The sequence below is a fragment of the Gavialis gangeticus genome, unplaced genomic scaffold (genome assembly GCF_001723915.1).
Source record: "Gavialis gangeticus isolate Ggan-Ray unplaced genomic scaffold, GavGan_comp1, whole genome shotgun sequence".
NCBI classification, from domain to species: domain Eukaryota; kingdom Metazoa; phylum Chordata; order Crocodylia; family Gavialidae; genus Gavialis; species Gavialis gangeticus.
Genome location: NW_017729032.1, coordinates 142,519,691 through 142,544,011, shown reverse-complemented (window position 1 = coordinate 142,544,011; position 24,321 = coordinate 142,519,691). Strand labels below are relative to the sequence as shown.

Genomic DNA, 24,321 nt, shown 5'->3' with positions numbered 1-24,321 from the left:
CAGAGCTGTTTTCTAATACTTCCCCCTTCCCCCCCCCCCCGGTCAATATACTATATTCAGTAACAGACACTACCCCGGGCTACCTTTTCCTATCAACCTTCAGTCCGCCTCAAGCGTAATGGAGTCTTTCTTATAGGGAGGATCACAGTTGACTGGTATGTGTATGACTTACTATGTTCCTTTAAACGTGTTCCAGGGAGGGAACGGGGGAATTCTTCATGTCCTCCACTGCATAAATAAAAAACAAGTACAAAACTATTGTTATGAGTAGATTGGATAAATGGCAGCTGTAAAGCTGGCTATCTTTTTTTCTTGATATAACTCTATGGCCATAAAATTTAGAAATATTGTATGTAATAATGGTTTAAAAGGTACACATATGTCCATTATGGGGTATGTTAGTGAGAGCTGTGGAGTAGAAACTTAGATTTTTATTGTTTCTTGGTAGCTAAAAATGAAATGGTATCTTCTTTTTTTCCTTTCATTTTTATGCTTAGTATAGTGCTGGTCTTTATTGAAGGGCAAAATTCGTTGTTTATTTCTGCCCTACCATGTCTAAGATGTTTTTTAGCTAGTAGCCAAAGACAATGATGTGCTGCAATAAGTATTTCATAAATGCATCAAAGGGATTTAATTTTTTTGTCATTAGAAGTATTTATTAAAGTTTTCAAATAAACGGTCAGTGGAGGCATACTTTCAGGCTCAATGAGGATGACGAGAAATACAGATACGTAATTCTGACAAAAGATAGCATTCACTTATTCTGAAATATCAAACACAAAGCCTTCGCTCCTCCATAGCTAAGAACTGTAATCAGGCCGGTAATCAAAGCACAGACTACATAGGGGGTATGTTTCAAAAAATAATTGTCAGGGAATGATCTACGTACTTTTCTCATCAGAATCCAGTGCATGAAAAACCCTTCCATTTTCTCCTTTTAATGTATATATACATTCTCTGAGTGCATGCAGATATTGTGATTGCACTGAGAGAGAGTGAGAGAGAAAATAAAGTAAGGGCAAATACAGTCTTGCAATGAACTTGATTTACAATGGGTGAAAATGTAGTGCCTTTTGTATTAGGGTCTCAGCTAACTAATTGCAATGGAAGAAGTATTCAGCCAACGTGATCATTGTTTATGGAGAAAATTGCAAGCCATAATTAATGCAGAAAACAGAATTTTTTTTACTTTTATTACTGTATCATGCAACTAGCTTGCTGTATCTTGGGCAAGTAAAAATGGCCAGATTTTTTCAAAGGGGACTGCTGAGTTAGTGTGACTTGCTTGAGCAACTCAGAATCTGGTTTTAAGTTACCTTTGGCTGGAGGTCCTAATGTGTCAAGTTAAAAGCCCAGTAATCAGTGGTTTTGAAAACAATAGCCTTGATCCAGAGGTCAAATTTAACTATGTTTGAAATGGTTATAATGATATTTGTTAAAATTCTTTGAATTGCTTTGATGAAAAGCAAAAAGTTAAGTGCAATGTGTGTGCTTTATTGAATGTTATTGCAAGCATTATAACTTCGTTCCTCCAGTTTAAAAAATAACAAGACTTTTACATTGAACCAGGTTCCTGGCTTAGAGTAGCTTATGTTTTTAAGCTGGTCTGTCACAGGTTAAACAGTTTTGGGTACAGAAGATAGGTGGAAAGAGAACAATTAGGAATCATTTTTAAGGCAATGTCACCAGAGAAGTAGCAATGCAGTAACAATACCTTTTGAAAAAACTTCACTCAAAGTGTATATTGTATCTTTCATCAAAAATTCTCAAAGGCCTGTATGAAGGGGCTTGTAAGTGATAGAGTAATAGTGCTAACTATTTTGTCATGTAAACCAATTTGCTTTGGCTGAGTAGGAAAAATGGGTTTCGGTGCAGTGTGGAGCACTTTTATTACCAGAGCAGAAGTTCTCGCCTTCCAGTCTGATTCAGCTCAGTGGCTTCTGTAGTTCTTTCTTTTAATTGAATCATAAGAAATCTCATGATGTTCAATAAGGACAAGTGCAAATTCCTGCACTTAGGAAATTCAGGTTGAAAGGGACCTCAGAAGGTCATCTAGATCAGCCCCCTGCTCAAAGAAGGACCATCCCCAACTAGATCATCCCAGCCAAGGCTTTGTCCAACCAGGTCTTAAAAACCTCCAAGGATGGAGAGTCCACAGCCTCTCTGGGTAACCTGTTTTAGTGTTTTACTACCCTTCTAGTGAGAGCGGTTTTCATAATATCTAACCTAAACTTCCCTTGCTGCAACTTGAGACCTTTGCTCCTCGTTCTGTCATCTGCCACCACTGAGAACAGTCTAGCTCCATCCTCTTTGGAACCCCTTTCAGGTAGCTGAAAGCTGCTATTACCTCCCCACCCACCACCCCGTAATCTTCTCTTCTCCAGACTAAATAAGCCCAGTTCCATCAGCCTTTTCTCGTATGCGATGTGGCCTCACCAGTGCTGAATAGTGCTGAATAGAGGGAAGTAATCACTTCCCTTGATCTGCTGGAAACACTTCTACCAATGCAGCCAAGTATGTCTTTAGCCTTCTTGGCAACAAGGGCACACTGTTGGCTCCTATTCAGCTTCTTGTTCACTGTAACCCCCAGGTCCTTTTCTGCAGAGCTGCTGCTCAGCCAGTCAGTCCCCAGCTTGTGTTGGTGCATGGGATTGTTCCACCCTGAGTGCAGGATTTTGCACTTGTCGTTATTGCACATCATGATATTTCTTTTGGTCCAGTCCTCCAATTTGTCTAGATTTCTCTGAATCCTAACCCAGCCCTCCGACATATCTACTTTTCTTTTTTGTTTTTCCTCTGTGTCCTCTTTGCAGTACCATTGGCTCAACTGGGATCATGCTCAGTTGAAAGCTGCATCTACCTACTGAACTTTAGGAATGGATGTTGTTTAGATAGCTATTGTTGCTCTTTATTTGAATGCTATTTGGGTACACTCTTGCACCAATGGGCTGTATAAAGCAGAAAACATTTTTTTAGTCACTTTCATAAGAGTTTATTGCAACCCAAAGGGGATAAGGAATAGGTGGAATCATAGTTCTGCAACCCTGCCATGCCCATGCACTAGCCAGGTATTTACAGTAGGCTTTATGCTTAGAATGGGAAATGTCTCAAATGCCTCCTAGTATCTTTATCTCCTGCAGATGGTTAATGTTCAGTTTTTAATTGCAATCATAGATTTCATAGACATTAGGGCTGGAAGAGGCCTCGGAAGATCATCAAGTCCAGCCCCTCGCCCACCCAAAGGGCAAGAAGTCAGCTGGGGTCATAGAATCACAGCAAGATAAGCATCCAAATTTCTCTTGAAGGCGTTCAAAGTAGGTGCTTGAACCACCTCCGTTGGCAGGCTATTCCAGACCTTGGGGGCTTGGACAGGAAAGAACTTCTTCCTTATGGCCAGCCTGAAATGGTCTGGCAGGAGTTTATAACCATTCAACCTTGTCATCCTTTGTCAATCGTTCCCCAGATCCTGGTGAACACCCTGATAAACTTATAGGTGGCCATCAGATCAGCCCTGAGCCTGCGCTTTTCCAGGCTAAAGAGCCCCATGGCTCTCAGCCTGTTGTCATAAGGTCTGTTTTCCTGACCTCTGATTATGCGTGTGGCTCTTCTCTGGACTCTCTCAAGCTTCTCCACATCCTTTTTGAATTGTGGAGCCCAAAACTGGATGCAATACTCCAGCTGCGGCCTCACCAAGGCCAAGTACAATGGGAGAATGATGTCCTGGGATTTGCTTGGGAAACATCTATGGATGCAAGACAGTGTTTTGTTCGCTTTTACTAGTCGCAGCATCACATCGAAGGCTCATATTCATTTTGTGGTTAATCATGACACCCAAGTCATTTTGCATATGCTTATCATGTAGCACTAATCATGCCACTGCTTGCACTGGCTTCATTTGAATTTGTTTGAAGACTCTTGTTTCATTTAGTTGAAATTAACTAACTTATGAGAAATCCTATTAGTATGGGGACTGTGTGTCCAAAAGGAAATGTAAAATCATAAGAAGGCAATCAGGCTCAAAGTGGGCTGGGGGGTTGGGGGTACCAGTGATATAAAATAACAGTAGTGTGGTATCTGCTTCTGGCAGATTGAGGTATTTTATCCCCCGAAACACAGAGGCCCCGAGGAAAGGTCTCTGGTGTACCCCAGCCTTTGCTTCTGAGAGAGGGTGTATGAGCAGAGCAGCTCTCTACCTGTGTTGGCCTTTGTTGATGGTGGTTGCCACAGAATGGCCTCTGCACTTGTTCCCAACCTGCTGGTGTACAAGCGAAACAGACTTTGAGAAGGGCTAAGGGATATGTAGGTATGAAGATCAGTAGTACAAGCTCTAGCCTAAGTGGCATAGAGGGGCACCAGCCTTTGAATATATTACAGCAGTCGCAAAGAGGCTGCTAATGGATTTGGTGTGGGGGGATTTCATGCTCAGTTTTTTGCATAGAGCTCTACTACACAGATTTTCAGGCCTAGAAGGGTGATTGTCTTTTTGTGAGAATTATTAAGTTATAGTTGATACTGATACTTTGTTCTGAAACTTCTTCCCAAATTCTGTGAGTGTATTTTTGCACTGAAATATTGTTGACCAGTACAAGTGAGTCAGTTGCAAAAGTCAAGCCTGATATCATTATACACATGCAACTCTCACTGGCATCAGTTGATGATTTGCATGTTGGCAAATGCCAGAACCTGCTATTTGCTAGGCTATGTCCTGCCTTGGCCTGGTAAGAACATTGCAGTTTGTAAACTAGACTAGCGATTTGTGGTTCTTACTTTATTAGTACATTTTTAACCCATTTCTACTAAAAATATATGTCTATCCAAGGCAGTTTTGAAAGATGTTTCATATACAGCCTTTACTAACAACAAACCTGTAAACTCGGGGGAGTCCCTGTTCCCTCGAGCGCCGCAAGGAGTGACCAGGAACAATGGTCACAAGCTGGCAGAGGGAAGGTTTAAGTTGGACATCAGGAGGCGCTACTTCACGGTCAGGGCGGCTAGGGTCTGGAACCAGCTTCCAAGTGAGGTGGTGCAGGCTCCCACCCTGGGGGTTTTTAAGAGGAGGTTGGATGACCACCTTACTGGGGTCGTTTGACCCCAGTGCTCTTCCTGCCATGGCAGGGGGTCGGACTAGATGATCTGCTCAGGTCCCTTCCGACCCTAGAAACTATGAAACTATGGAACTATGAAACCCTAATGATAACTTCACCCCAGTAGCAATAAATAATAACAACAATAATACTATAACATTGTTTCTTCCATACCTAACCTCTTCCTGCTCCATGTTTCCTTAAAAGCTTTGGGAAGTGAGGGGAGATTGCTGGGCCATTTAGTGTTCTCTAAAAGTCAGCAGTTCTGGGCTGGCAAGAAAGGCAGGAATTCCCTCTCATTTTGCATATAGTGAACTCCAATTTGAGTACTTCTGAGGCAGCATTGAATGGCTCCTGCCACAGAATAGTTCAGGCTATTAGTACTACCCATGCTGCCTGTATCTGGTATTCTCATTGACTTGGAACAGACATTGAATACATCCTTGTTAAATTGTGCCTGTGTTTGTCCCAGAACAAAAATATCCCAGGACTGGCATGTATGCACATTGCCCTTCTAGTCAGGGCTTAGTGAAAGCTGGAGGCACTGCTGTTTTTCTGCCATTGATTCAATAATGCCTATACAGGGTAACTGTACAAGACATACTTTGCCCCATAGCACAGAGTTACTACCTCTTATCTGGGAAATGGGGAACTTTTTATGATTTATCCTGAGACAGTGGGCATGAACATCTGTACGCTTGCACTTTGTCCCAATATAAAATGGTTTACCCTAGGATACATCTGATATCTGTTTGCAGCCATAGTGACTGTTCTTACTAACAGGTCTTGATTCTGACAGAGGTGGGCATGAACCAACTATAAGTGATTTCAACATTGTGTTTTATTCTTTTTGTATGCTTAAATCAGATTTACCAAACCAATGTTCTCCTGACCCTTGTCATAAAGAGGGGACTATAAAATGTGAAGATCTAAAGGGTGACTTCTATTGCACATGCAAAGATGGCTGGCAGGGGCGAAAATGTGAAAAAGGTAATTATAGCTGGTTTATTTTGTTACTGACTTCTGATCACTAGGTTGTAAAGGAGAGTTTGTTATGCACAGTATTTTAATGTATTTCAAAGAATTGCTGCTATTTAGTGCTGTTTTGAATAGTTGCCCCAATACAAAATATAGCCTTCTCCATTGTCACACAGTCTACAACTGCCTTAACACTGATTCTGGATTTATAAATTGTTCATATTCCCCACCACCACCCTTAAACTGCTCTCTGTTCTCTATAAGTTAGACGTTTAATATCTCTGAATCATTATGAATATATATATATATATATACATTCACATTAAAAAAATTGTAGTTATGCTGGCCCCTGGGTGCCTTTACTTTTTTGGAGTCTGATCCCAGTCTTGTTTGGTGTTTGTAATCCTGTGGGACTACTTAAACTAGAACGATTTACTTGTATACAAAATTGTTGGCCCTGTACATCAAAAACTACCTGCAAAGATTTCCTGCATCCTTTATGCTGGGTTTTTGGTTGTAGCTGTTTTGGTCTAAGGACATAGGCAGGCAAAGAACCTTGCCTGCCTGCATCCTTTAGGAAACTCAAAGTTTCCTTTTTGTTACATTGCTGGCTGCCAAAATTTAATTAAAGTAATGTCTGAGAGACAGGAGAGTAAAAAGCTCTGATCAACTGAGATCATACTCTGCCAGTTCAAAATCATGCTGACTGAGAGAACAGGAAATCTAGCTAAGGACCTGAACCTGACTTGCCTGTAGATTTGGTATGAGCATTTTATGTAGAGGGGCAGTTACTTGCAAATATTTTATTTGAACAGTGAAATTTTAGATATGCTCACCAGTTAATGGGAGCATAATCTTCACATTTCTACAGATATTTCTCAATCAATTCTAGTGTCCTATAGACAAGTATAGAATACAGCAATTGGGTTGGACAGGCAGGATGAAATGCTACCTCCATTGAAGGCCATAGCAAAACCCATCAAACTCAATGGAGTGACAGTGGCACTTAGAGTTTAACTATCTGAGTATATCTGTTGCACTTGTTTTTTGATAGCAGTAAGACAGTAGTGTGTGGGGGGTCTGATGTTTCAGAATCTCTCTTCCACGGTGTTGAGATCATGCTGGCACTTTGTTTTGGTTACAAAACATGCACAGGATGCTGTATCAACATCAGGTTTGCTCCTGCAAACACGGACACATCTGAGTAGCTTTACTCATGGGGATAACCCTGCTGTTGGGGTTGTTGTGCAGCTGACCTTGCTTGCTAAGGAAGACACTCAGTGTAAACAGAATGAAATAGCTGTGATTTTTGAATCCTAGCAATGTAAATATGAAGCTGTTCCCAAACATGAAAAGTATTCTTCTGTCTCTGGTATTACTTTCCTCTTTCCTACTTCCAATTCCTGCTGTCGTTCACAATAATATCAGTAATACTCTGTTTGTCTCTAGATGTTAATGAATGTGATGTGCAGCATGGGGGCTGTAACCAAGCCTGCCTCAACAAGCCTGGCAGCTACCGTTGTTCATGCTACAATGGCTATGGTCTTCTTAAAGATGGTAAAACATGTGAAGGTAAGAGAAATTAGGTATTTAATATCAAACATTTAGCCAAAACATTTAAGGGCTGTGATTAGCAGTCTTGCGTTAGGTGTTACAGTTTTTTGGTTGCACCAAATGTTGCATTCCAATTGCTAGTCCAAAAGAAACGGCTAGTCATTGTTTTATTTGCACATAACTGCAGCCCTTTAAGATTTTATTTGGTAGTACAAGCCAGGAGTACATGCCTGGGCATGCTGCTGGTCACAGCAGACTACTTTCCAGCATCATAACATAGGAGTGATTCACAGAGGATTTGTGGGTTGAATTATGCTAAATTGGTCCAGCTGATCAGCCCTCACATCCTGACACTGAGAGAAGGATTGGAAAGAAGAATTGTTATGATTCTTTCCTGTTTTGTTGCACTGATGTATATGAGTCTTTTGTTTTCCTTTCTTTTTCTGTGTTGGGAGGGTGGAGGGGGAGGGAGAAGAGCCTATGTGTTTAATTTTTTGCCCCCTGGTTTGGCTACATTCAGGAGGAGAAAGTGCAAAGAATGAAGAGCCATCCTGGAAAAATCTTGTTGAAAATTAGCGTCTATAGAAACGCCTTTGTAAGGATAGATAGCCGGTTTAGGAAAGAGTGAAGAACAACATAATGTCCATTTGAAACTGTAGGGTGAATTATGACAGCAGAATTTAAATAGCATAGGTTCCAACAGCCCTTTTCTGGCATGATGTGCCTTGTGGTCATTAATGGCCAGATCCTGAGGTCTATTTATATTATTCAGATAAACAGGCAGATAAAAATATGCAGAGGCCTTTCCAGGTTAATGTGCTGACAAAGAATTTATTTCCCAAACTTGGTGACTATTTGCTCAGTCTATAGGAAGAAACTAGATTGCTGCAGAAGGTGTAGAAAAGTAGTCCAAAGTCATGCAAAGCACCAATATGTAAATTTCCCCAGCCTAAAGTAAATACCAGAATTATATTTCCAGTATATCTAGTGGTGAGTGTTGCGATTCCATTGTCATTTCCTAAAGGGATTGGGTAAATTCTTGGAGGACGGGGCATCAGTAGCTACTGAGCGTGGGAGTTAGGGATACAGCCTCTGAATTAGAACTTCCTATGCCTTAAATGCTGGAGCTGCAAGTGAAAGAGGAACAGTGGAAAAATACCTTGGCCATACTCAGTTCACTCTCCCTTTCAACATCCACTTTCTGCCACTGTGTGATACAGGTTTCTGGGCAAGATGGACCTATGGTCTGACCCAGTATTTGGCAATTCTTTTGTTCTTATTAAAGGGTGATGAAAAACTGGTCAAAAAAGATTGTCTTGGTTTCCCAAGGTCAGATCTTAATCTGGTGTGCATTGACATACACTTATATTGATTTACCCTGACTGAGGATCTGGCCCAAAAAAGTATATTTAGAAGTGGGAAGAACACCATTTGAAAACTACATGTCAGCGCTTATAGCTTGGAGATGTGTCCCTGGAACAGCCGATACCATCAATGGTAACTGGAATGTTTATCTCTGCTTATTTTTTGCCACTTTCCTTTTGTGCTTATAATGAAACACCTGTCCTGCAAAAAATGGTTTACGGTTTGATTGTTTGCTTTTTGGGTTGTTTTTTTTTATTAACACATACTAAAATCCTAGTGTAGACAAAGCAGTTGTAGCTTTAATATGTATAAGCAGGCTGAAGTAAACCCTGAACTCTCCTAGTGCTTGCCTAGTTCTGTTAACACATGTTAAAACCATTATTCTTTTGTCCACACTTGGATTTTACTATGTGCTAGCTGAAATGTGGTTAAACTAATAAATTATCTTCCTAGCAAATACAAAACCAAAAAGCTTTGTGCTGCCTCCTAGCGTCACTCCCACAACACACCTTATCCGGGGAGGCTCAATAGCTTCAACTTACATTGACACTAGTAGGTCCATTGATTAAATCTTAGATTATACGTTTTCAGTCCGATGTATATGATTTATACGTATACGTATACGATTATACATTTTCAATCCTTTAGCCAGAATAGCAATCCTGCAATGGGCATTTTGACTTTGGAGTTGTCCTGGTTTATTAAATATGGGCTTCATGTTCCAAATTGAACAAAAGGGAACAAAAATATTGCCATAAAAAGTAAGTGTGTAAATGTGGATATATAAGCGACAGGTATCTCAACTTTAAAATGATGAACATTTGACAGATTGCCATTTGACACAGATGTGGGAATTGTTTTAACTAAATGAAATTAATTTGTAGGTGTGTGCACATATATACACACATCAAAACCATAGATATAACACTAAATATGATGTGGAATTCTGTTTGCCTGACCAGGGGCGAGAAGAATCCTGTATTTGTTAAAATGTTCTTTGGATATTAAGTTTTAAAATTATACTTGTTTGGTCAAAAATGAAATCGGCCCTTTACTTTCTGTCTGTGTTCTCTCTCTTTTTTGTTCCATAGTTTGTGGCTCCATGAACTGGGTGTATTTTCTTAGTGTTTTCCCTTTGGGTTACTTTGCATTCTTTTTCCAAGGTAGACTATGGCTTGAAGGAAGACCAGCAGTTGTTTTTTGGAAGCCTGAAGTCACTTCCTTCCTGGCACTGAACAGTTTCAATGCTTATTAAACCAACCCTGTAGACAGATTTTCAAGGATATTCTGAATTACTTAAGTAATTGAGGTGACAGTTGAATATTGGCATGCTTAATACTTGCAAACATTGAAATGATGCTAAACCGAAGTAATCTTGCTTGTTTTGCAGACATAGATGAATGCACAGTGTCAACAGGCATCTGTGGAGAAGCTCGCTGTCAAAATTTAATAAGCTCGTATGAATGTCTCTGTGATGCAGGCTACAAATATGATGAATTAAGAAAGTCTTGTCAAGGTATGATCATGGAAATGCTTTGTAAAAAGCACTATTGCATGCTACTCTTTATTTGGTCTTGTTTTGGATTTGGTTCTTTGTTTAACCACCAGACATCTGTTTGCTTTCAGTGTCTACAAGCAACTCTTATCAGGTTTTCAGTCCTCTTTAATGTCTTAAATAGAACAAAGTAACTGTGATTTCTTGTGTTAATGACAAGCACAGATCTGGCTGGGATCCAGGAGAATCTGGTCATACTGCCGTCTCCATCTGTGATGTTGGAACAATACAGAGCAGCAGTTGTTGTCTTTTCAAAACCTCCATTTATACTATTTAGCTAGAAGAACTAGGAGACCTGTGTACGCTGGGTCATGTACATCTCTGCTGACTAGATTTTCTGCTGCAAACTTTTGCAACAGAGAGGGTGTTGTAAGCATTCCAGAACTGCTGTTGCCTTGAGCCATTCATCTGAGAAGCTTAATGACAAGAATCACACAAGCTTTACTGAGTGCAGGGTATTTGTTTGTAATGACATACCTGTGGGCCATAAAAATGGCGTTTATTTTCTACCTTATTTTTGAAGTGTGTGAGAAAATGCAAAAGGAGGAAAGAAAATAGTGATGAGAAATCCTGGAAGTGCTACCAATTTGTTGTTAGGGTGTGTTTTCTTGTTGTTTTTTGTTAACAAACTATTTATGCAGTTAATTACATTGTTAAGCAATTGTAAGAGGAGTCATATTAACTTAAGCTGGACATGTACGAGCTAGTCAGCACAAGAATAGCAGAATGGGCTCAAAGAAAGGATGTCTGACCCAGTGGGTTAAGTGCAGGCTATGAATGAAAGGTCTAGGCCAGATCAGGAGTCAAAGCTGTGATCCCGTTCACTTGGGCAGCAGAACCTGTCCGTGAATCGGATTCCTTATCTGTGAAATGGGGACGATGGTGGTGGTCATATTTCCCTGTTGTACATGGGGGGTGAGGTGTAGTCACTGATTCTTAAGCATGTAGTCATAGAGCTACAGGTAACCCCTGCTTACCGTCGTTTGGTTATAGCGCTCATTTAAAATACCTGATTCCACTTAGCGCTTAGCATATTTTGTTTTAATGCTGAGTGCATGGGTGGGGAGAAGTAGCAGCTTTGAGTGAAATGGTGAATGGCGAGGCAGCAGGAGCGCAGGCTCTGCTCTAGCATGTGATGCTGGAGTGGCTGGCCAGTGGACAGGCAGGGTGGAGTGGTGGTGGTGAGAAGGGGCAGGTGGGAGGGTGGGTGGGGGGCATGAGCATGAAGCCCAGGCCGGTGCCCAGGGCCAGGGCTGGCGGGGCCCAAGGCAGGGCAGCAGGAGTGTGGCGTCTGCTCTGGCACATGGTGCTAGAGCAGCTGGCAGGTGGGCAGGGAGGAGCAGCAGTTAAGAGTACTAAGCAGGGGTTGCCTGTATATGATTAGAAGGGATCTCAAGAGGTCACGTAATCCAGTCCCTTGCTCAAGGCAACAGGATCATCCTTGGGTAAACCATCCCACACAAGTGTTTGTCTAACCTAGAGGTGGGCAAAATATGGCCTTTGAGCCGGATCCATCCCACAAAAGGATTTTGGCCAGCCTGTGGTGGGTCCCTCAGTCCTGCCTGGCCCTGGCATGGTGGGGCGGCCCAGATCATGGTGTATGCGGTTGGTCCTGCTGCCCCTAGGCGCACAGCAGGGCTGAGGCAATGTGGTGGCCAGACTTGCTTCTGGCAGCCCTAGCAGTGCCAGCCTTTTCCAGGTGCCACTGCCATCAGACCTGGCCCAGCTGCTTAGGCACCCCAGTTCATCCGCCCTGCACCCACAGCCGGGGATGGGACCTGTGCAGCTGGGTCGATGGGGTGGGGCTGCAGGCAGGTGGGGAGTCTTGTTCAAGAGTGGGATGAGTGGGTGGGGCCAGAATTGTGGGGCAATGCCAGTATAGGGCCAGGGCCCAGGGCAAAGCGGCGATCCACCTCCTGCACACATCCCTGCACCCACAGGCAGGGGGTGTCACCATGCTGTCACTGCCCTAAGATCCTGGCCCCACTGGCTCATCCTGCTCCTGGATGCCACTCCCCACCGACCCACAGCCTCATCCCATCCACCTGGCTCACCCACCTCTCCTGCTCCCAGATGCTGCTCCCCACCTGCCCATAGCACTGTCTTAGCCACCCAGCTGAGTATGGAGCAGAGCCACTTAGGGAGTTTCGGTGATCTGGAGAGTGCAGTGTGGTGGGGTGGAGGGGAGAGGATGCTGACCTGGCCCATGACAGCTCACCAAAACTCCCTAAGTGGCCCTCAGGCCGAAATAATTGCCCCACCCCTTGCTAACCAATACCTAAAATTTCTGAGGATAGAAATTTACAACCTCACTCAATAGGAGAGAACAGTGCCCTAGAAGGACAAAAGTAGTATATACTTTCTGGGCTCTGTTATGAAAAGTAGTAATAACAACAGTTGCTAATTCTCTTCTCCCCCCTCACCTTCTTGGTGATGTACAGATGTGAATGAATGTGAACTGAAATTCTGTGAGCAGACGTGTGTCAATTTTCCAGGAAGTTATACCTGTCACTGTGATGGCAGAGGGGGAGTTAAGCTTTCCCAGGACATGAACACTTGTGAGGTACGCTAGCTTGCATTTTAGTAAGTGGAAAAAAGGCATATTTTAAATGACTGTTAAGAGTTTTGAAATGATGATATTTGAGCTAATATCCAATCCTAGTGCTAAGCTCACTTGAGCTGGGCAAAAGGATACTGTAAGAAGCCAGTATCTTTCCCAGACAGGGTGCCTTTCTGGGATGGGGGTTTTCTTATGGTTAGTGTGATTGGTGTGCTGTCCCCTTTCCAGAAGAGGATGGCAGTAAGAGCATTGCCTGTCCTGCTTAGCTGTAGGCTGCACCTGCCTGAAATGCAACTAATTTTATTTTATTGTAGAAATAATATGTTTCCACTGGAAGCTGGTGGAAGGGATTAAGTATGGGTGTTCTTGTGACTAAGATTGGTGTATTTTGAGAGCTTATCTACTTTTGGAGTATAATAATTAAAGTACCCTGATCACCAACTGCATGCACATCGTCAGTGTTGAAGAGCAGAAGAAAGCAAATACTGCTTACTCTTTTCTTCTTGCCTTCATGTGTGAACAGATAATTAAACTATCAATGTTTTGATTATAGGATATTGTGCCCTGTGTGTCTTTTGCTGTTGCAAAAAGTGTTAAGTCTTTGTACCTGGGGAGAATGTTCAGCGGAACCCCCGTTATAAGATTGCGCTTTAAAAGGAAACAACCGACAAGGTGAGAATACACTTAAGAGAGCTGAAGACTCTTCCCCCTTCCATGTGTGCATGTAATTAAACAGCCATTTAAGATTAAGATTGTTAATGTTTGTCTGAATCTTTTATCATAACCGGGAATCTTAATTAAGGTTCAGAGACTTATTATGCTAGGCACTATACAAACAAGTAACCAAGAAGGCAGTCCTACCCCCAGAGATCTTAGGTTAATCTCTCAAATATGGCCAGTCTTTAATTCCTGTCTCCATATTATTATAGCCTCCATAGTTTAAATTTTTGGAATTGAGTTAAAAGCTGCTACTTTTTAACAGTGGTCCTTAACAGTGGTCTGTATTGATGCTATCTTTATGGAAGGCACACAGGTTTTTGATCTCTGCATAACTGTAATTTGTTTCTTGACACCCATGTGGTCAGACTTGTGGCTGAGTTCGACTTTAGAACCTTTGATCCTGAAGGTATCCTTTTCTTTGCTGGAGGCCATCAAGACAGCACATGGATAGTCTTGGGTGTGCGCAAAGGGAGGTTAGAACTGCAGCTGAAGTACAATGGCATAGGTCGTGTGACCAGTAGCGGACCAGTTATCAACCATGGCATGTGGCAAACGGTGAGTATATGCTGCTTCTGCTCACAAATGTCATTCTTACATCATTTGTTTTTTGTGGGTTGTGTAGTCAGCCTTTTTTGGTTTCTTTGCATGGTTGACAGGATACTAACTGGAGGTATTTATTATTGGGTAGGCAGTGCCTCAGTGTTTAACATGCCATTGCATTTTCTATTTAAAGCTGGAAGTGTGCTGTTTCTTCTACAGGCGGCTGATTTTTCTGCACTTGGACTGAACTTTTGCTTTCCCCTCTGCAATTACTGATCTAGGACAGAGTGCACAGCTTCCTTGCTGTTGCAGACCTCTACTGCTATCAGCACCTCACTGACATAGTGCTGAGAAGGCAGGTCTTTATTTCATTACTAATTTTAAAGTTTCTTTTAAAAAAGAAAATTGAAGTAAGAGCAATATTTCTGTTCTAGAATGCCAGTGCAGCAATAAACCAGATCCTGAAGCAGGGAAGAGGTGTAGGAGGGAACTGAAGGAGCATAAGAAATATTCTTCCTTCTTGGTGAAGATGCAGCATATATATTTTAAACCCATTCCACACCTAGGGCCAAGTGGCAGAGTTAGAGCTATGCTACCTTTTCACCTTCCTATTCCCCCACAAAGTCTTGAGACTGGTTCATCCCCTCAGCTAATTAGAATAGCTCTGATAGTTGTGGGGCCTGATATGTAGCTGGCTTTATCATTGGCCTCAGAGGATCTTCAGCTCACTTTTTTGGAGGGTTTTAAGTTTCTCTTACTCCACTGAAGTAGCACAAAGGATATTTTATCAGAGAATGAGGTTGAGCAGTGAGTTTGTCCTTTTTAAACTATAGTGTGTGTTTTAAAATAGTCTATTTCTCCCATAAATATACAGTAAAAGCTGCCTTAACTGGCACCTTATAAGCTGGCATGCTCTATTAACCAGCATGCCAGCTTGTAAGGTAAAAGCGAAACCGGAAGTGCCCACTGTGGCACTTCCGGTTTCACTGAGCCCAGCCCACCTCTCTGTCCTGCGGGGCCCACAGGAGGGTCGGTGATGTGGTGGGAGGGTCAGCGATGTGATGGTAGGGGCAGTGATGCAAAGACACCTGTTCAGGCCTCTCAATTAACCGGCATATTTTGTTATCCGGCACCCCCCATTCTTCATGGGTGCCAGATAAAGCTTTTTCTGTACTAGAAAATAGAGGTGCACCAATACATATTGGTGGTCTGATATTGGAACAGCACCGATATAAAGAAAATTGAGTGCATCGGAAATCGGCTTGATGTGGAATAATTTGGCTGATAAATGCCTGTGTGTGCATGCAGCCACAGCACAGCACACAGGCAGCGAGGAGCACAGCCCAGCAGCTTGGAGAGCTGTGTGCAGCTCATAAGTCTGTTGTGGTGGCAGGGGAGGGGGGAAGGAAGGTGCGTGGGGAGGAGCAGTTCAATGCCCCCCATAATGAGGGAGGGAGTGGGGCTGGGCAGGGCAGGGTGCAGAACAGAGCTGCAGCTTGTCTGGACGGTGTCATTCACAGTGGCAGGAGCCGCCCCCATGCACACCCCAGGAGGTCATGGGGAGGGAGATGTGTGCCCCTGGATCTGGACGGAGCAGGGTGGACTGCAGCTGTAGCCTGGGGTGGGGGGCTGTGCCAGGCTCTTTCTGGTGGGGGAGACTTCTGCCCTCGGGGTGGGTGGCAGTGGTGCTTGGAGGAGGGGTTATGGGGGGCTATGGTGAAATTTGGTGTGGCTGCAGCCCCCCCATAGCCCCGTTCCCAGTGCTGCCACTACCTGCCCCAAGCACAGCATGGCCCAGTCCCCTATCCTGCTGGGAAGAGCCCAGTGTGGCCCTCAGCCCCAGCCCACAGCTGCAGCCCACCCTGCCCCACCCCACGCAGCTCCAGGGACATGCCCCCCCATGCCCTCCCAGTGTGTGCACAGTGGAAGGAGCTGCTCCTCCTTCCTGTGCCCCCCCAGCGGGCAGCACCTATCCCAGCCCCACTCCCTCCTTTGCTGCGGGGGGTGCTGATCTGCCCCCTCCTTCTACCACAACAGACTTACCACCTAGATGCAGTTGTATTGGAAATCAGATCGGTATCAGCCAATATGCCTTCTTAAAAATCGGCTATTGGTATCAGCCCCCAAAATCTCTGTGAGTGCACCCCTAATGTTCAGTCTCTGGAGATGACAGAATAGATCTCTTCAACTGTTCAAACAACTTTTCAGCTGTTCAGACATCTCTTTAACTGTTCACCTTCACATTCCTCACCCATTCCACTTTTCACTACTTCCTCCACAACTTTCCATTTATTCTTTTTACTTTCCTACTCTCCGTTTTCCCTCTCTTTGCCCACTCCCTTCTCTGATTTCAACATTTTTCCTCTTCTACCATATAAAACCTCCGGAAGCCCTTTTCTTACAAACTTTCCCTTATAATTTTGGATTTTAAAAACATAAATAAAACACATAAATCTATATGCAAATAAAGTAGCCTTAGGAGCTAACTTAGCATATGCTTATTCTTTCCCATGTTTTATTGACTTACATGTTGCTTCAGTTTCCTTTTGTCTGACACTTTAAGATTGTAAGCTCTCAGATGCAATGTTCATATTTTAACTGGCTCCATTCTTTAAACACTAATGCAAGTGCTTCTTTTAAGTATCGGCTTCAACAGGACTCCTCATGCTACCAGTTAAGTGTGTGCATAAATACCTATATAATTGGGGCCAAAGGACCAGACGCAGCACCATTTAAGTCAGTGGGACCTCACCTAATGGGTTAAAGATCAAGTCCTAAACTTGCCTGGTACAATGGTCCTGGGTCCTGACTGAAGTGTACTTTGATAGTCCAATGGTAAATAATCCCTTTCAGCAGCTGAAGAAACAGAGAGCAAATCCCTTCCCCAGGGAAAAAAAATAAGTTTTTGCCAGCAGAAGCCTCTCTTACCTCTTGGGGGGCTTGCATTATCTGTGTAGCTCTTAGGACACAAGAGCTCAACCTTTTTAGGCTCAGGGCACCCCTCCTTTGGCTCAAGGTACCCCTCGAAATGTGTTGCAGGATCTTGATTGAGAATCATTGCTTTAGGACATTGACAAGATTTTAGGCCAGACCAGAACTTCTGCAGCCCCTGCATCAGTAAATGTGCATACCTGGATTTGTGAAGCTCTGTGCTTTAGCCAGCTGTTCCCAATGTCAGAGACTCTTCCTAACATGTACAGCTGCTGTTATTGAAACATAATGCAGAATAAGCAGAGTGGCCCATGTGAGTTAATAGTGATAGAAAATGCATGTGCCAGACTGTTTGCTTGTTTTGCAGTTCAAGGGGGAAAATAGGTGTTTTGTGAAGGTTTCAGGGTTAAGTTTTCCCAGTGATACTTATAAACTAAATAAAATCACCAAAATGCACCGCTGAATGTCATAGCTGGAAGTTAAATGGCTGCCAGAATAGATTAATTTTTAGCCTTCTAACCCCACTAGTCTCTCTTAATTTGCTTTGTTTAATTCTGTTGATTCATTTTCCAGAAAAAAATACATGGGTGCCTGTGAATGTACCAGACTACTGTATTAGAATGCAAAACTTCTTGCCCCAATACTAATAATAATTAATAAAAACATTTATGAGCAGGTAGCCATTATTTTTTCCATCTAAAGACCTCACAGCATGCTGTAGGCATCAACTAGTAAACCTGTATGCCATTCTCGAGAAGTCTGTAGACTATTTCACTGGTTGCTGAGGTGCTCCAGCTTGTGCAGTGCAGTGTAGCCATTGGTTGCTTTTATGGTCTGCAGCAGTTATGTTCTGGAACACCATATCCATTTGAAACTGCCTATGGGAGAAAAGTTAAGTGGGCAGAATGTAATTGCCTCAAATGCAGTGTGTGAAAAGTGTGCCTGTGATCCACAAGCAGTTTCATGACCATGGGTGGCTACAGAGCTGAGGCTGCTGGTTTTGTTAATGCTTAAGAAAAGTTTTCTAATGTGAGGTTTGGCATTTAACAGTTCCAGTGCTGACCACAGAGGGTGCATAACATGGACACTGGCACAGGAAACTTTTCCTTCCTTGCATAGAGAGATCATTTTAATGGGGGGGTGGGACTTCAGCCTCCCTTCTTGTTCACTTCTGGGTTCTGTATAGTCTTGCTGCTGGCAAAGGTGCTATTTGGTGTGTGGTGGTGGTGTTTGTTTGTTCTGAAAGCCCACTATACACCTATTTCCTAGGAAATGGTCTGAGGGCAGGTCTGCACTGTGGTCACCAGTGACTACAGTGCGTGGCAGAGACAGCTAAGCTTGCTTTGAAGTAGCTGGCTTGGATCTAGCTACACAGCTCAGCATAAGTTAGCTTTGCCTCTTAGGCTGCTACCATGCATAGACCACTGTGGAAGCCTATGATAGATAGTTTAAAGTGAGATTTAGACATGCCTACATTACAAGGCAGTCACTTCGACAACATTGTAGGTAAAGCATGAGAAAAACATAGCCTATTGTATACAGTAAAGCAGTGGTTGGTAAGGTTTGGGTTGGATAAACCTGGCTTGGGTCTGAAGTAGACTAATACTTCTCACCTTGTTGCAGCCACTGTTGATGTTTCTCCTGGCTGCCTACCCCCCCTTTGTGGGTGAAGCTGTCCCCTCACCCACTGCTTGTGTGGTGCAGGTGGGTGGCAGGGAGGAGTGGCGGCAAGGTGCCAAGTGCCCAGTATTGTGAGCAGGATGTTACCACTCTCTGCAGTAGGGCACAGAGCAACCACTGGTGTTCAGTCATTCCTAACTTAGTTTGGATTGGACCTTGTGATTTAAAATAAATTCTTGGTATTCTATGAGAAACATTGAGTGGCTGAGGGTCTTTACAGGGATGCCATAATTTCTGCCCTAAATTCTCAACTCAAAGATGTCCTTTTAAATCTGCTGCAAACAGGATCCTTCACAGCCATGACAGATGGGGAAAGATTTTTTTTCTTGATTATCCAAACATCTTTCTTCATTAAAGATATATGTGGGGAGGTGGGGGAATGTGGGGACAGGGTTGGTATTCCCAGACATTTTAGAAGCCTCACTGCCTTGTCACAGGTTTTCTTTCTTCTACTATAGCATTATTTTCCTTCTTCCCATTAACCAGAAGACCTCCCACTTCCATATCATGGGTTTATAAGCTTGACATCCCTTGGGTACATTAGTTATCTAAGACATCTGCACCAACGTCCCCTCAGGGTTATGGTATCCTGGAGTTCCAAATACCTTAATAACTAGTCCAGGAACATTTTTTGAAGTCCTGTTCTCCTAATCCTGAAGGGCTGTTGTATACAACTTTTTCTCTCTCTTTTTTTTTGCATTCCCTTGAATTCTTACCCAGTGAGGTTGGCCACTATGTTCTTCATTGCTACGTTGTGGATCACCAGTCATTGCAGATATTGTAAGGAATGCTGTGCGCTAAGAGCTGCTTGTATCCTCAGCATTATGATAACTGCTGCAGGACTGTTCCTTGTCAGACCCTCCCTCTGGACCCCTCAGGCATTCTCTACAAGGGGAGGATTTATCCCTTAAATCATATTTGTAGAGAAGTTATGGTATAAAGTAGACAAAAGCCACTTCGGATATTTATAAATCAGTGGTCCTGGTTGTCATATATCATTAGCTAGGTTAAAAGTATTAGTAAATATGCCAAACAGTTGTCAGCATATATGAAAATCATAGGAAATGCTAGAAGATTGGAAAAAGCAATGTGGTAACATTTTAAAAAGAGCTACATTACTTTACAGTGAACATTACAGTCTTTGGTGTATTTCCTCTCGGAACCATTGACCCAGTTTTTCAGATGGGGCCTTAGGACAAAGGGCACTCAGGCAGTCTGTTACAGGATGGAAAATGAGCTCTGGTCTCTAGATCTCCGCACACAAGCTCCTAAGCATTGGACACATTTTCCAAATTTTTAATCTGAAATCCACATCAGAGCCAAAAATCACTTTTTTGAAACATCTTTGAAGGCTTTGGGATGCACGACAAATAGAACCAAGGAGGTGATCCTTCCCCTCTATGCCGCATTGGTCAGACCGCAGTTGGAGTACTGCATCCAGTTCTGGGCGCTATACTTTAAGAAGGATGTGGATAGCCTCGAGAGGGTCCAGAGGAGGGCCACTCGTATGGTTAAGAATGTACAGGCCAAGGCCTGTGAGAAGAGACTGAGGGACCTGGACCTCTTTAGCCTCCAAAAGAGAAGACTGAGAGGTGATCTTGTGGCCACCTACAAATTCATTAGCGGGGAACAGCAAAGAACCAGAGATGTTCTGTTCACCAAGGCACCTCTTGGGGTAATAAGGAACAATGGTCACAAACTGGCAGAGAGAGCAGATTTAGGCTAGACTTCAGGAAAAACTTCTTCACGGTGAGGGAGGCAAAACTTGGAATGGGCTTCCAAGGGAGATGGTGCTCTCTCTTATGTTGTGGGTCTTAAGGGGAGGTTGGATAGGCATCTGGCTGGGGTCATATGACCTCAGCACCCTTTCCTGCCCAGGCAGAGGGTCGGACTCAACGATCTGTTGAGGTCCCTTCCGACCCTAGCATCTATGAATCTGAGTCTCCAGAGACAACCGGTAATGGGAATGAACCTGCGCAGAGGAGAAGTTTGGATAGGTAAATTTGCTTGCTCTTTTTTAAACACACAAATTTACAAATGAGTAGCAGTGGGGAATGTAAGAGTTGTCATGTGATGTGTTTGGCTCTTAATTAGATATTGATGCAATGTTACCTAAAATCCACCTCTGCAAAAATGAGTTCAAATTACTTTGGCTATAAATGCTATCTCAGTTAAGACTAGCTGGAGGAGTACCTGAAAAGCTGTTTGCTGTGCCAACAGTGCACTTAGGCAGTGTGCAGAGTTGCTGTTGAGTCCAGTATTAACAGTAGTTGTAGTTTGCCTCTTTTTCATGGTTCATTACATCTCAAATGCAGTTCAGAAACAATATTCAATTGGCCGTATTTGGAGAATAGTGATGAAAACAAATACCAAGGAGAATTTGAGCTGTTTAAAAGTATGGGTAAATATAAGAAACAGTTTCGGGGTGAGGAAATGCAAAGCTGCTCAGTGGTTGGGGAGACCTGGAAAACAGCAGTGCCAACAGTGATAGGGCTTGGTCTAAGGTCTTGCTACTTCTAGAAAAAAACACAGAATCTTCCCTGTGCTCTACCTTGAGATTGGGCTACTTGTCTCCCCTGCAGAAGAAACCGCCAAGACCCACAGGATCTATCAGGTCTCTGAGGGGATTGCTCAGAGGCTAAGCTAACCTGCACAGATGCCCTTCAACTCCCTAGGGCCTTTTCTTTTCTTTGTAACTCCTGGGCGGCATATTTTTAAACCCCTTATTTGTCTGTTGGTATCCCCCTCCCCATGCACACAAAGATGGAAAGGCTTTTGGTATTTGGGGGTAAATTTCCAGAATCATATAAGTAAATTTCCAGAATCATATAGGGTGCTAAGTCCCAAGATCCTTTGACATTTAGGTTCCTGAATTAGGCATTTCAGAATTCAAGGCTGAGTCACTCCTCAAAATAGGACTGAGGAGAGTAAAGGAGCAATTTACAGTAGGGTCAAAGGAGGTTGGGCTTGACTGCATGTTGTTTGCTTCTTGGTAACATTCTTGTCCCATGATAAATATTTTATGTCGATACCCTGAGTAGTTTATGCATCATTGAGAAATTTATCCTTAAACATAAAATTTGACGTGCCTGTACTTCACAGGATTCCAGGTTCCAGACCAGACCAGTAGGATCAACTTAACCCATTAACTTGCAATGCACTGTGTACATGCCTGTGTGTATAGTCTAGATGGAAATGTAGAGCGAGGGAGCTGAGCTCTTTCCTGCTCTGTGTAGGTGTTAAAATCCTCTGGTATGTCTTCAGAGAGCAACATTTACCGTAGGTCTTCGGTTGCAATTTCTCTGAGCCACTGTTTTTGTGCAATATGGTGTGCATTTGTTTTGTGCCTCCCTTCCCTTTCCAGAGGTGGCTGTATTTCAGTGCTACCAACTGTATTTGTGCCTTGGTTTTGCAGTGAACATATGCAGGCAGACCACTGGGCCTACTTGAACCCCCAGGAAAGTTTATTTGGTCCTTTTGTGTCAGTGCAGGAATCTACCTGGACATCTCTGTTTTTAAGACTCCTTCCTGTCTCTCTGAGATGACAAGTGCTGTATAAAAATACAATTTTTTTGTGTGCTGTCTCAATTATGAACCTTTATTTCTTTTGTTCTTTGCTAAATTGTCAAATTCAAAGATGGAATGTATTCATGGTCTGAAATCATCTGTGTTATCCACTATTTACTGGTGCAACAGCAGACATCCCCTTATCTGTCCTTCAGCTTTTCCTTTATGGCTGCAATAGGAAGATGAAAATAATTTAAAAACTTGTTATTCCACTTAAAACCCATGTAGAGGTTTACATTCCAAACATTGTAAAAACATGAAGTAATTGTCAAGAGACTGTCTTCTCTTTCTTTTGCAATCTTAGCTTCAACTTGGAACGAGTAGACTTTCTTTTAGACTAACTTCTATTCGGACCCTGGAGAGAAGACCAGCAGACTCACCCTGTGCCTGAAGAAGGGTGCCTGTTTCTGAAAGCTTGCAAAGAACAATTTTTTTAACTTTTAGTTGGTCTAATAAAAGATACCACATTTACTTAAATAACCTTGTCTGCCTATGTCCTTAGACCAAGACAGCTACAACCAAAATCCCTGAAACATGGGTAGACTTTCTTTTGTGCTTAAGGTGGGTGGACTTTGGCGTCATGACTGTTCCATCTGCTTGCCTGCAGCAAAAGTTCCCTTATCAAAGGACAACATAAAATAGATCCCAAAAGGTTCATGAAATAGGCTTGAGAGAGGAGATGATTTCCTATCTTGTGAATTCTGTTGCTTGTGTTTGCTTCGTATGTGACTTTTCAGTAGTTAAATCTTTCCACTGCAGAATATTCTCATTAATAATTTTGTTTCTCCAGATCTCTGTTGAAGAACTGGAAAGAAGCTTAGTTATAAAGGTCAACAAAGATGCAGTTATGAAAATAGCAGTTTCAGGGGATTTATTTACTTTTGACAAAGGATTGTATCAGCTGAATTTAACAGTCGGAGGCCTTCCTTTCAAAACTAAAGACCTTATTCAGCCTGTAAGTACTTCTTTTACTCATCACTTCAGTTGGTACGGATTGTGTTATGGGCCTGTTTTTGGCTTCATTTAAAACAAGTTAACTCTATCTACCTTTGTGGAGTGAGGTCTGGCTAAGTGAGAGGGTAATTGAGCTTGGTGTGTATTTGGAGCCTGGGAACAATGCAGGTGGAGGTTTCCTTCCCTGCAATGTGTTTTAATGTTTGTATTCCGTACATATGGTGCCAGACTCTTATTACGAATCACTTCTAACATCTATTTTTAGTAGACAGCTCCAAGTGTGCTAGTATGGGCTGTTTCTCAGCCTATTAAAAAGGGCTTTTTAGTGACTCAAAGGTTATTTTTATTAGTATTTTTTGCCTTCTGTGAAAGTCAGCCTCAAGGAAGAAGTCTAAAAACTAAAGGCACTCCTTGGAATAGTTTGGCTGAGGCATGAAACTAATTTTGGAAGACTCTGCAGTAACTTACCCAGAATTTCCATAGAAGCTGTTAGTAGAAGGAGGTTTATAGATCCCAGGGGAGGCACACCTAGGCCAAGGGTTAGTGAGGAACTAGTTAGGGAACTTCTGGAAGGTCTGGATGTATTCAAATCAGCTGGTCCGGACGATCTCCACCCTAGAGTACTGAGGGAATTAGCTGAGGTCATTGTGGGACCCCTGGCACGGCTTTATGAGCACTCATGGTGCTCTAGTGTGGTGTCAGAGGACTGGAAGAGGGCCAATGTGGTTTCCATCTTCAAAAAGGGGAAGAAGGAGAACCTGGGAAACTATAGGCCAGTTAGTCTTACCTCAATCCTGGGCAAGCTTTTTGAGAGAATTATTCTGGTACATATC

At 42.9% G+C, this 24,321-nt stretch overlaps 1 protein-coding gene across 1 annotated transcript in view; it reads left to right on the top strand.

The window, feature by feature from the left end:
• Positions 1-24,321, top strand: part of GAS6 (growth arrest specific 6) — a gene marked incomplete at its 5' end in the record, with an annotated part of 71,268 nt that overhangs the window by 32,694 nt on the left and 14,253 nt on the right. Inside the window, 7 exons of the mRNA XM_019523838.1 lie at positions 5,952-6,074; positions 7,512-7,634; positions 10,372-10,497; positions 12,978-13,099; positions 13,650-13,768; positions 14,182-14,371; positions 23,325-23,489. Coding sequence (XP_019379383.1) covers positions 5,952-6,074; positions 7,512-7,634; positions 10,372-10,497; positions 12,978-13,099; positions 13,650-13,768; positions 14,182-14,371; positions 23,325-23,489 — 968 coding nt within the window. The remainder of the gene's footprint in view (positions 1-5,951; positions 6,075-7,511; positions 7,635-10,371; positions 10,498-12,977; positions 13,100-13,649; positions 13,769-14,181; positions 14,372-23,324; positions 23,490-24,321) is intronic.